At 51.8% G+C, this 13,446-nt stretch overlaps 1 protein-coding gene across 2 annotated transcripts in view; it reads right to left on the bottom strand.

The window, feature by feature from the left end:
* The window catches only part of ARHGAP22 (Rho GTPase activating protein 22), a 179,357-nt gene that overhangs the window by 87,106 nt on the left and 78,805 nt on the right, over window positions 1-13,446 (bottom strand). For both annotated transcript variants that reach the window (XM_057734871.1, XM_057734873.1), the window contains exon 3: window positions 11,847-11,934. In XM_057734871.1, coding sequence (XP_057590854.1) covers window positions 11,847-11,934 — 88 coding nt within the window. The remainder of the gene's footprint in view (window positions 1-11,846; window positions 11,935-13,446) is intronic.

Below are 13,446 nucleotides of genomic sequence, written 5' to 3'. Positions count from 1 at the left end.
GTGACCTGGGTTGTTCAACCCCCCCCCACCCCCCACCCACTAATCCCCTGCCACATTCCTCCCCACATCCTAATTTATCTAGAGATTTAGTCTAGCTGAGATCACTCGTAAAGAATTTTATCTACATCTTTGTTCTGAGCTGGTACTGAGCATACCTCCTTCTGTACATCACCCTTTCCCATCCGGTGTGCATATCTCTAGCTGAGGAATTTCTGTCTGCGCCCCTCCGTGTCTCAGAGCTGTGGTGCCCAGCACCCGCCTCAGCTCCTGTTGGCAGCCCAAGATGGGACCCTGGAGGGGGACTCACCTGGATGGATCCTGGTCTCCATCTTGTATTAGTCATGTGACTTTGGACAAGTTACCCCTCTGTGCCTCAGCTGCCAAATCTGTACACAGGAGTGTAAGGTCCACTCACCCGGAAAGACTGAACCAATACACTGTGGGGTGCCCTTCCCACTTACCTTCCTAAAAAGAAACTCAACAGATGACTTTAAGAATCTCATGTTGCTTGTGTCCTGCGGAAAATGTTAATATAGGGAACTTATTCCTATCGCTGTCCCAGGAACATGACCAGTTGCTCTTGAAGGAATTTAGCAGGTTTCCCCCATGAGTGGCCTTTCATTCCGTCAGTCAGCAAGTGTGTTCATGTACCTGGTCTGGATTGGGGGCCTGCCGGGGCAGCCGTGCAGAAGGCGGGCAGATGCACACCTAATCGCCATGGCTGCAGGCGAGCCACACACACACATCGGCGAAGTCAGGAAATGTTAAATAAGCTGTTAAACAGCACATTTGCCAATTTTCAAATAATATTCTCAATGTTTTTCAGGTGATACACCTCTAAGAAACAAGAGGCCCGGTGATCAATCAATAAACCAGAGAATGGCCAGAAAGTCACAAAATTCTGAGAAAGTACTATATTCGTTATACTTTTTTAATATAAATAACTGGACTCATTACCTTAAGTTCAGAGACATTTTATCTGAAAAGGTATTTGGAGGCTGAAGAAAAACATATTGAGTATATTATTTGAAAAGTTTACTAACTACTCTTTAAAGATATGTTGATCCTTTGTTTCTCAATTTTGCAGGTACCTTGTTGTAATACTTGCTAAACTTAATAGAATACTAAACACAGGCCAATGTTGTCCTAAGAGATAGATATATCATATCACAAAAACACTATGGGGTAACTTAGGGAGATCTCAACTTGATGCTTGGTGATGACCTAGAGGGGTGGGATAGGAAGGAGGGGAGGGAGGCTCATGAGGGAGGGGATGTGGGGATATATGTGTAAATACAGCTGATTCACTTTGTTGTACAGTGTAAATTGCATAACACTGTAAAACAATTATACTCCAATAAAGATCTGAGGAAAAAAATAAAATAAAATGTCTTTCCATGAAAAAATAAATATATAAAACAAAATTCTGTGCTACCACTACCCACACCCCCAAAAAACCCACTATGGCATGTATACTTAAAAAAAAGTTTTCTTTTGAAATAATTCTAGATTCACAGGAAGTTGCAAAGAATTGTACAGAGAGGTCCCATGCACTCTCCACCCAGCCTCCCCCAATATTAGCATCTTATATAACTACAGCACAGCATCAAAACCAGGAAACTGACGCTGTACAATCAATCCACAAAGCTGATTCAGGTTCTGCATGGGCTGGGGTGCGTGTGTGTGTGTGTGTGTGTGTGTGTGTGTGTGTGTGTGTGTGTGTGTGCATGTTTGTGTATTGATATGGGGAAGGGGTCTATACAGTTTAATCACATGTGTCACTACATGAAACTATCACCACCATTAAGTCACTTAACTATATCATCAGAATAAGGCTCCCTCCGCTCTCCGTTTATAGTCACATCCAACCCCTTCACCCCCATCCCTAACCCAACGTATAGATATACCCAAGGATAGGTATACTTTAATTATTCTCATTTTACATATGAGGAAACTGAGGCACAGTGAAGTTAGCAATTGACCAAGGTCATGTAGCTGGTAAGCTCTGGGTCTGGTTTTTGAACTCTATCATTAAAGAGACTCATTGTGAGGACGGGTTTGCAGGGAGCATGTGGGGGTGGAGAAAGTACTATATTCGTTATATTTTTTTAATATAAGCTGGAAGGGCTTCCTAGATCACTGATCTTGGTCTTGAATGGAGAAGGAGCATCACTTACAACAGGGGAGGGCTGGAACGTCCGATCCCTTGGGAGTGGAACTGAGGGCTTGACAAGCCCTACTCCCTGCGAAACTGAATCCAGGTTGTCACAGCTGCTAGCCTGGGCTTCCATGACCTCACAATGACTCAGTCGTCTTTATCCCCAAACTGCTTCTCTCTGTCTGTCCTTTTATAGTTGCCCAGCAACCTGGCCAGTCATTTTGGACACCACCTCTGCATCCTGTCCCTCACCAGGCATGGCCATTCTGCCTCCCAACCATCCCCCAACCTCTGGGCCCCTGCTTGGTCAGTACCTGGTGCCTGCTGCTCTATTAAAGCAGCCCCCACAACTGGTTTCAGGTCTTCCTTGTTACCTTACCCTCAACTCAATCCAGTCTTCTCACTGTTGCTAAATATGATCATAACTTTCCCCTGCTTAGGAACCTTCAGTGGCTCCTCATTGCCTATAAGACTGTCCAAATGCCAAGGCTCTTTGGGATCTAACCCACGGCGAATGGCTCAGAGTTAGCCAAGCTGTCTCACGTGCCAGGATATTGGCACAATTGTGCGTGTCTCCTCCCGTGCTCCTCATCTGGGCCAGACATTGAGCACCAGGCTGAAGTTGCAGGTGTGAATCAGATACGGACCCTGCCCCTAAGGAGACCTGAGTCTGATGAGAGAAACGTTTCTGCCCCCGAAAGAAAAGAAGGTCAGAAACCAAGGGGTACTTTCAATCATGCATGAAAGGTACAGCCACAGAAGCAGGTGCAGGTCTGAATGAGAAGCCCTGAGGTGGGAGAAGGCAGGTCACTTGGCTGGGGTGAGGATGACAGTGGCAAGTCTGGAGTCGGGATCTATGCACCTACCCCAGCCAGGGCAGGACACTTCCTGGAGTCCCCGCAGGCCATGCAGGTGGCCCTCTCTGTGCGGATCAGAAGGCTGTGGGTCAGGGAGTGTCAGAGTGTTACACCTGCCAAGGTGAGGTGAGCCAGTGCACTGGGGTAAGGACCATGTTATGGACTCAGGAAACTAGGCTGCCCTGGTCGTGCGCAGCCCTGGGTGGGCCACTAAAGGCTCTTTCTGACTGGCCTCATTGAGAGAGATGGCTTCAGTCTAATCACCTAACGGACCACAGCCTTGAATTGCAAAGATGTGGGCACCACCTCCCAGCACAACACTCCCTAATGCCCTCTGGGGGTGCTGGGAGTTCCATTCAAAGGCCCCTCTGCCTTAGCTGATTAGGATGTGGGAGAAGTAGAGACGCTGTAGCAAATGCGGGAATGTTTCTATTAACAGGCTCAAAGGGAGAGGACAGGGCAGGTGTGGCTTTGGGCCCAGGGCCAGGGCTGGACGGGAAGAACACTGGGCTGGGCTGTGATGGGTGGCGCACGTTCAGCCCCTGGAGCAGCCACATCTCTTCTGGTGCCAGGTTTTATGAATGGGATAAAGACACTGATAAGATGGGGACTGAGTTCACTTATGACTGGAGGCTCTGAATTTGCAAGAAGAGATCAACAAGAGGTGTTAGGCTGAGTTCACAGGCTGGAGTCTAGCACAAGAGAACAGCAAGTCAGGTCCTGTGTTTACATCTAGAAGCCCAAAGTCAGGGCTGGCTTCACAGGCCTGTGACCAGGGTAGATGCACGGGGCCCCTACCCGGAAGGACCCTGCATTAGGAATTCAGTACTCTCTGATGGCTGTCTTTTTTGAGGCTGTCAACAATTTTGTCTTCAAATTTGTGTTTTGTAAGTGACGCCTGATGGGCCAGGGGAGTGTGTGAAAGGGCTTTGAACCTCAGTTCTCCTGTGGTCCTGCCCCCAGCAGCCTCCTGCCTCCAGGGATGCTGAGCCACCCACTGCCTCCTGATGCCCCAGGCCAACAGCCTCCCACACCCCTCCCCCCAGTGACCGACCCCCTTCCCCTAGTCTGGCAGAGGGCTGGGGTCAGGGGCACCAAGCCGGCAGACTCTCAGGATGGAGCACAATGGTGACAGTCCCTGCCCTGGTGGCACCCGTGCACAGGGTAGGGTATTGGGCTGTGGGAAAGGGTAGATGCCCAGCTGGACTTCCTTGGCCAGAATGGGGCATGGCACCAAGGTCCAGTGGCTGTTGGGAGGGAGACCTGCAGCTGGGGGGCATGTACACCGTACCTTGGGGTAGGTATAGCACCCTGGGTGCCTGTGAGTGATCTCCTCTCATCCCACGAGTATACAGTCCACCCAAGGGAGTGCACCATTTAAACAGCAAATAAAAAACCCTGTGCCTGGTCTGTCCCTGGAGGCCACAAAGAACAGCTACACCTGCTTCTGCATCACAGCGCTTCATATCTGTTCACGTGGCCATCAAGCCCCTTGGTGCCCTCTTCCCCCCACAGTGGAGCAGCTCAGCCTCACTTGCATAGGGCCCTCCTAGCACAGTGCTGGATAGTCACTTCCTTTATGCCAGACTCATGTCTCCATGAACACAGCCTCTGGGCTCCTCGCTCCTGTAGCTGCCCCTCCACTGTGCTCAGGACCAAGTACATAATTTTGGGGGCCTGATGCAAAATAAAAATTCAGGGCTCCATCTTCAAAAAGCAGAGGAAAATCACTATTAAAGGCATTAAACATAAAATATCCCCTTTCTTCCATGAGCTCCCTTTCAACCTGTCAAAGTGTGGTTCCAGGCCAGCAGCAGAAGCAGCACCCGGGAGCACATTAGAAATGCCGGTTCTCAGGCCCCACCCCAGACCCTGGAATCAGTAGTTTTGGGGATGAGCCCAGCGTTCTAGGTTTTGACAAGTGCTCCAGGGAATCCTGATACGGAAGGAAAACTTGAGAACAACTGCTGGAGAGCTGGGATTTGTTTGTTTTGAAAGAAGTTTGAAGTATGCTTGTATATGGCAGATAAAAGAGGAGTTGAAAGAAAGGGAGAAAGGGAGGGAAAGAGAGAAAAAGGAGAGAGGAAGGAAGGTAGGAAAAGAGAGAGAAGGGGAGAGACAGAGGAGAGAGGGAGGGAGGGAGGGAGGGGAGAGAGAGATTGGGCTGGTGTAGATCGGGGGAGTGTCCTCTGCACATCCACATATCTCAGCTCACTTGATGTTCACGGCCTTCTTGCCAAGTAGGTAGTTTTATTTTTATCATCAGATGATGAAAATGAGACTGAGAGAAAGTAAGTTATTGGCCCACGTTCTTGCCGTTCGTGAGTGGTGGAGCTAAAATGTGAATCTTGGTGTCTGACTCCAAAACCTAGGCTCTTACCCCAGTTGCTCCTCCTCCTTCCTCCCTCCGCTTCCTTTCAGGAGTATCTGTTGAGCACCTATTCTATGTCAGGCATCACACCCAGTCGCCTCCTCACCCAGGCCTGTGCTGTGCAGTATGTCTCCACCACACACATGTGGCTGCTGAGAACTTGAAACGCAGCTGGTGTAGCGGAGCAAGGGGACTGTCAATGGCATCACAGACGCGGCTTGCTTTATATTTCTATTGAACAGGGCTGCTCTAGAACACGATTTTGGCCAAAGGAGTGAACTTCAACCTCCTCTTCAAGGGCATCTACTTCCAGGGACATCCGTGGGAGTTTCCCATACCTGCGCCTGTGTTTAGTTAAGAAAAGTGAGGTTAAGACAGGAAGGTCAGACCACAAAGCAGGGAAGTACCAGAAACCACTCTTGTATTTGCTGATTCTCCCACCCTGAGGGGTGGGGAGCGCTTGAGAACTCCTCATCTAATTTCATTTCTAGTCATTACCCATCGTCTGGCACTCTGCAGGCAAACTCAGCGGGGGCCACCTGGGGTCAGGCTGATATGCCGGCTGGCTGGTACCAGGTGCCGAGATAGGCTGAGATCGGCATCCCGCTCAGGAGGCGGCTAATGAGATGAGCGATGCTCTGGGGATGTCAGGAGCACCGTATCAGTCTACTCTACAGAGTAATCTGTGTGTTCTGGCTTCGCTTCAAGGTCAGGCCACACAGATAGCAGGCAGCAGTTCTCCTATCTGCTCCAAGCTGTAGGCGGATAAGGACAGGCAGCTGTAAGCTCATGCCCGAGAGAGGCTTCAAAGACCCAGTGTAGTTGTAAGAAACTGCCGGAACCCATTCTTGAGGGGGCAGCTTGGTTATGGAAGGCCATTCTTCTGGCGCCATTCTACTAGGTGGACACCTCAGAGGCCCTCTTATCCCACAACTGGGGGAACCAAGGAAATCTGATGCGGTTCCCCCAGCAAGTTAGAGGCTGAGCTGGTTCTGGGACCCACTTAAACAGACCCCCAAAACATATGCATGATCAGGGCCTCTTTGCTAAGAACCTGGCACGTGAAGAACCAGAGCTCGGCTTTAAGTGGCCTGCCTTCTGAGTTGCTTCTCCTATGGGTGAGCGCCTTGGCGGGGCAGGGTGGTCTCCTCTGCGGACCCTGGCCGGGGCAAGGGTCAGGTAAAGCATGCACGGTGGTAACAAGGAGTGGCAGTTTATCTCCTTGTCTCCTGCCGGGTCCTTGCAATCTCCCCGTCACTACATTAATGGTTTTTCTAACACACAGTTCTGGTTTTAACCATCCCTCCTGCCTGCTGAAGATGTTCAGTGGCTAGAGTCCAAGCCTCTTTGTCCAGCATCCAAGGCCCTTGAAGACTTGGCCCCTGCCCACCTTTCCACCTGGTCCTCTGCATTCTGAGCTCCCCCACAGCATACTTCTCCAGGCCTCTGTGTACTCTATCCTCCCTTCTGGAACATTGGGGATGACCGTCTCCTGTTTGCTCACCTGGGTCATTTTTACTTCCCTGTCAAGGCTTATCTTGAGTGAAATATTCCCTAACCACCCAGGCGAGCCGCCCCTACCCCCTGCTCTGGGCTCTCAGCCCTGGGGACACCCCTATCAGGGCACGGATCACACAGTGTTAGAACTGGTAACTTACAGGTAATAGCTAAGCGGGAACTGGGCTGTTATTACTAATAATAATGATAAACAGACAGACTGCAGAGAGGAGGGAAGAATAGAAAAATATCGGCATCTACACTGAGCCAGGCACTAGGCTCTCACTGCAGCCTCAGCAAACCCAAGGCACTTGGCTTTATTATCTCCAAACTATAAGTGATGAGACAGAGGCATGGGGACAGTGAGTGACTTGTCCAAAACCGTGCAGGTCCCGGGTGGCAGGGTCAGGCTTCTGTCCAGTTCTCCCTGACTTTGGAGAGGACAGTCTGGAACACTGGCCAGACCTGGATGCTGGGGGGCACACGTGCCCTGCTAGGAGAGGGCAGCAAACGGGCACAAAGAGGGAGATGGCACATGGGCTTGGCCTCCTGACTCTCTTCCCTGGAACCTTCCTTTCTGCGTGCAGACACCTGCCCCTAGGGAACAGCGGTATCGCTGGCCAGCTTGGGGACAACCCACCATCTCCCCAACTTCCACAGGGTGCCACTGCTTGCTTTGCTTGGCCCCCAGTGCCTGGGTGGAGCTGAAAATCCAAGGCCTCAAAGCCATCCCCGCCCAGGCCTATTGCCTGCAAGATGCCCACCTGGTGTCTGGGGAGTGGATGAGGGGAAGCAGCGGAGGCTTCTTGGAGAGCAGGGCACCTGCCAGACCTCTGAACTGGGAAGCTTCCCCACCAGAGCCTCCAGCACTCTCTCTTGAGAAACGTGGTCTGCGGGGCCCAAAGCAGACAGGCGCTCTGTGATGGGAAATGGGCCCTGCTGTCAGAGCTGCTATGACACCCTCCACGTCCTCCTCCTGCTCCAGAAGACAGCCCTTTCCTGCTCTGAGATTCCGGGTGGCCATTCACATCTCACCCAGGTTATCCTCAGCCCCACATGCTGGGGTCCTCGCACTCCAGCAAGAAATGCTGCCTGGAAAGGCACCCAGACCTGGAGCCCCAGTGTGGATTTGCAGAAAGAGCCATGGTCAGTGTGACACCTGGCCCCTAAAGAAATAGCCATGGACTGCATCTGATGCAGGGCACCTTCTTTCCCTTCCCTGGAGGCACCTGAGTTCCTCTGGCAGGAGTCCTTGCACCTAGTGTGTGAAGCCTTTGTGGGCGGGTCTGTCCAGGCACTGGAGTGGACGCCTTTCCTCACCATCCCAGTGTCACCAGGCGTGGGCACGTGGCCTAAACACAGCCACTGGGACCTCAGACCCTGAGCCATCAACGCCACCGGGACTGAAGAGCCTGTGGGATTCAGCCTCCCCGCACAGAACACCCACCACTCTCTGTTCCTGACTCTGAGGGCCCTGAACAGCCCTGCCGTCTGCCCCTTTCACACCCACCTCTCCAGCTTCCCATGGGCTGACTCTGTGTGACCCCATAGCCTCTGGCCATTTCTCCCCTTGCCTGCATTTGCCAGCACCAGCTTCTGCCACCTGCAATCGGGGACTCTGGAAAGACATGCCCAGCAGTAGAGGAGCTGTGACAGACCAGCAGTCACTCACCAGCACGACTTTGAGCTCCCGCCTGAACCCCTGTGGTCAGTGGACTTGCCTCCTTGTGCTGGCATTATATTAATATTAGAACAAGGATGTTAGCAAAACCAGTCATACGGATCACCTAGCTTGGCCCACCACGCATAAGCACAAGTTTTGGGTTTAGCAACTTTTTGTCTAGAGTGCCAAAGCGGGCCTCTCCACTCCTTACCCCATTCTTATAGATTTGGTGGAAGGCCTCAGCTTGGCCTGTGGCCAGATGCCTGCAGCGCCAAGCAGTGACAGTCTGGGAGGCCAAGAGATTCAAGTCTATGAGTGGCAGACAGCTTTCAAAGGGCTGGGAGGGGAGGGGTTTGCCAGGCAACTGCCAGGCTGGAGACGAGGCCCAGGTGGGAAGGAGACCCAGGAACCTCCCAGACCCTTCTGGGGGCCTGGTTCCTTCAGGCCTGACCCAGGAGCCAGCCTCAGACTGTTGGTGGATGCGGGGCTCTGGGGCTAGAACTGGCTCAAGCCGCAAACCCACTATTTAGTGACTGTCGGAGCTCGTCAAGAATCAGAGGTGTGGCCTGGCTGAGATGGCTGGGGGCTCACTGCAGGACCTGTGTGGCCTGTCATGGAATTGGCATGTCTCTCCACTAGATGGCACTCACAGTATACTCTTCCTCATATTTTAAATTCTATCTTGATGAAAAATTGTGATATTTTTTATACTGCTGAAGAGCACAGATAGAGCTATGACTTAAAATTCATGTAACTGATCTATGCATTCTCATTCTTGGGTTTCTATCACATGTCCAAGAGTTGCCAAGTTTCCCACCCTCTGGGGTACCGGGTGTGCAGACATGCACTGTCGCCTGGCTTTCCCGGGCCAGAAAGATGCATCCAATGGAGGCAATTGAGTCGTTGCTTGTCAACGCTCCCCAAAGGCTGCCTGGGTCTCCGCACTACCTACCACCTGACCTGCTTTCCCTGGGTGGTCTCACAGCTTCCCTCCACCCCTGCCCCAGGCCTTCAGGAATGGGTGCACGTTCAAAGGCAAGAGGGCAGCGCTTGGAACCAGCATACATTTGGTGCTTCGACCACTGCTGTGCTTGGGATAAAGGGGTGTGGGGAGTCTTTCCTCCTATAACTGCATCCCGAGGCCTCTCGGGCCCAGGTAGGAAAAATGCCAGACCTGTACGAGCTGCCTGTGTTGGAGGGCAGCCTAAGTGTGTGGCTTTGGAAGTCAGACTGCCCGGGTACAAACCCTGACCCTACTGCCATCCAGCTGTGTGTCCTTGGGCAAGTCACCGATCCTTTCTAACCCCAGGTGTCCTTTTTTATCAAATAGGCATGGAAGTACCTCCTTACCTTAGAGGGATGTTTTGAGCACTGTGGTAGCAGAATAATGGCCCCACAAAGATGTCCACGTCCTAATTCCTGGGACCTGGGAATATGTTACCTTATGTGGCAAATGGGTCTTCTTCCCCGCCGGGTCAAAGAAATCTTTATAAATAGCTCTGACCCAGATAGAGAGCATGCGCACTGGTGATCATTCCCAGCTGGTCCTTGGGGCACAAGCCCACCACCTTTCTGAATTTATGGTGGTGTATGTTGACCTCCACCTTTCGGTTCTGGCCTCACCTCACTCCTCCCTGACTCCCAGGCCCAGGCCCCTGGCCCCTCCCCCAGCCTTCCTTCCGTGTGGCCAGCTCCTCCTCCCCCACATGGCAAGGCCCTGCTACTTCACTCCACTCCTTCACTTCTTCTCTACCTTCTTATCAGAAGCCTTTACGCCTGTTCCATAATCAACCAAGCCTCTATTTTCCCCTCCATACCCTGGGATCCCTCTGTTGCCACCTTCTAATGTGTACTTTCAGCGTCAAGATTCTTGCAGTAGATGAAACACCCAAACGAAACCATGAGTACTTGAATTTTGCACGTGGGGCATGCGGCTGGGAGGGTCTCCCTACACTTCACCTGCAGGCTGTGCCGCCTGGAGCTCCCAGGATGGACAGAGCAAAGGTGAACACACCCTGCCTCAGGCTTGGATTCGTTCACTCCTGTTCCCAGTGGGCCATAGCTTGCTGGCCTGAGCCTGGGCTGATGCGTCCCATGGTGTACAGCCCATAGCCAGGTCACTTCGTCAGAGTGGTTGGGTGGCCCTGCTGCTCTGAGACTGTAAACTTACTGGCTCACAGTCCCCACTGAGGCCCTAGCACACTCGGTCCACAGCTACCACTTCCCAGAAGGAAGTCTATCGGATGGCACATGATAGGGTGTGATGACTAGCTGCCTGTAGCCGATGCTCTTGGTGCCCTGCCCAGACTCCCGGGCACTCACTGTTCCCATCCACACTGGCGGCCTCTTTCCTCAAGCACCTGCGACTCTGCCTGAAGGCCTTCTCTGAATGCAGGGAGCTTGGCCAAGCGCAGGGCAGGCCAGAAATGCCAGTCAGCCTCCCAGGAAGCAGCTCTCAGTTAACGGCCGCTGTGAGTTGGTGGGTAAACCCCCAGCCCTCTCACTCCTTGGGTGAGACACCTCAGAGTCAGTTCATTGGAACTGAGCCCGGGGGGGCCCACAGCAGCACCGACTCACTAGCGCACCCTGCTGGCTCTCCACCCTTCCTGCTCCCTTCCCCAAGCTTTTTGGGAATCACCTTTGGACCACACTGCTCAGATCCTCGCCTGAAGCTCTGTGTCAAGGGGAGATCAAGCTTAGTAAAATACCATCTCACCGCAGAAGCCGGCCCTTCTGTAAACAGACTGACTCACTTGCAAGACACATTTACTTAGTTCAATAAGAATCACATTTTAAAACTGGGAACTTTAAAAACCTGTTTTGTAACTGCTAACATGATAGCGGTTCTTTATGTTAAATTATTTCCCTTCCTCCCACCACCTCGCAATTCTTTGTTTTGGGATTCATGATAGAGCTTATTTTAATGCTCTGAAACTGTGCTAGTGGTTTTCCCTGGACTTATTTGCAAATGACCCAGATATTGTGTTTGGACCTTCACTCTAAGGTGTCGCCATTGATTGGTTTCCTCTCTTATTTTGTTTCGAATTTAAAACTCCACACTTTCCTCTTACCAAAAGCTAATTACCTTCATAATTGATTGGATGTTCTAAATTCCCCCCAAATTTGCAACATCCTCTAGATTTGGTCCAAATTTCCGAATTGTGCTTGGAGACAGTGCTGGTGTTCCTGCAGACAGGAATGTTGTGAAGATGGCCCTTCCCAGGCCAGAGGTGCGGTGACACCCCCATTGGGGCCACCAGGGCCAGCCCCAGCACAGAGCTGAAGGGTGCTCAGGCCTACCTGAGCTGATCTCAAAGAGGTGCTTTCCCGGGTCCTCGGGGCCAGGAAGAAGTTCGGTCACCTGGGTCCCTTGCAGAGAAATAAAGCCCTAAATAGAGAAACAAACACAAACATGAGAGCATGAGATTGCTGGGAAGGGGCCTCTGTGGTCAGGGTCCCGGGCGGAGGGTGGAGCTGCGGGTCAGAGCCCTACCCATCAGGCCCTGGCTGGGCAGGCTGGGTGTGGGAGGAGCACAGGCCTCCCCTGCATGGCAGGGACCGGGCACAGATGAGGCCCTGCATGGGGCCCCCGCTCCAGTGGTTTGCCCACAGGAGACTGCCCAGGGTTGCCACTCCCCTGGTTAAGGCATGGCAAGCCCAAGTCAGGAGCAGGGAGGAAGGCTCCATTATCCGGGGGTGGGAGGGTGGCTGTCCCAATGTGCCCACTTGCAGGCTTTCTCAGGTAGGACTTTTAGACGGGAGAGGGTCAGGGAGAGAAAGGTTTCTTGTACATAACGGTCCAGGAGATGACAAGGGGGAGAGGATACACAGATCTGTGTCAGCTCAGCTGTGCCCCCTCCCGACGGGGTGAGATTTCATTTCTTTACCTATTACGTGGGAATCAGCTACCATGAAGAAGGTACCATACCTACCGTGAGATTGCCTGGGTTCAAATCCTGGCTCAGCTACTTACTGGTTGTGTGACCTCAGGCACATTATTTAATCTCTCTGTGCAACCTCCCAATTTCCTTACCTGTGAAACAGGAATAATAATAGTCCTTTGTGGGGCTGTTGTGGACATTAAGTGAATTAGTACTTGGGAAGCCCTCAGAGCGGTACCTGGCACAGTGAAAGCTGTGTATTTGCTAAATAAACCCCAGCTATGACTGTGTGTCAGGGCTCCATGCTGGGTGGGGGAACAGCATCCCTGCGTCTGTACTTGCCCAGAGGACTGGCGTGGTCACGTGCTTTATCCACGTAGTCGTCTCCATTCCCCACCCCAACATGGGCTCATGGAGTGCTCTTCTTTCCACCCCCATCTTTTCCAGGCAATTTCTGGCTTTAAAGGTGACTGGAGCTTCCATGTGGCTGCTGGAGTCTTGTGCTGCACAGACACATGGAGATGCCTTTTCTCATTTAAGCACTGTAAAGGCAGAACGGCATCTTTACCCATGGATGCTTGATTTAGAGAAATTACAGCAATAAACCAGAGAACCAGATGGTAATTGCTGTAACTGAATTAACAGTTTCTTTCTAGGGAACTTAGAGCTGGTGGGAATAAATCAGGACTGCAACCCCAGGATGGGGAAACATGCTCATTACAGGGTGTGGACAAGATCCATCACTGGCTAATGGGAAGGGTCTCTGGTGTCTGCTGTTTCAGTAACTATCTCTGTGTAATTCTGAGCACTTTGCCTTTTTTCCCTCTATGCCTCACTATCTGTCATCCATAAATTAGGAGTAACAATACTGACACTGACATTACTTTTACTCCAGCTAAATGGAAAAGCAGTAATAACTCCCGTTTACAGAGCTTGTACTGTATTCCTGGCTCTTTGTCTAAACTATTGGATTTAACCTTTCTAGAGCCCCATGGGGGTGAGTGTTACCATTCCCATCT

Source organism: Hippopotamus amphibius, chromosome 5 (assembly GCF_030028045.1).
Source record: "Hippopotamus amphibius kiboko isolate mHipAmp2 chromosome 5, mHipAmp2.hap2, whole genome shotgun sequence".
Classification (NCBI taxonomy): domain Eukaryota; kingdom Metazoa; phylum Chordata; class Mammalia; order Artiodactyla; family Hippopotamidae; genus Hippopotamus; species Hippopotamus amphibius.
Note: the sequence above shows the minus strand (reverse complement) of the source record. Positions and strands in the feature narration are given on the sequence as shown.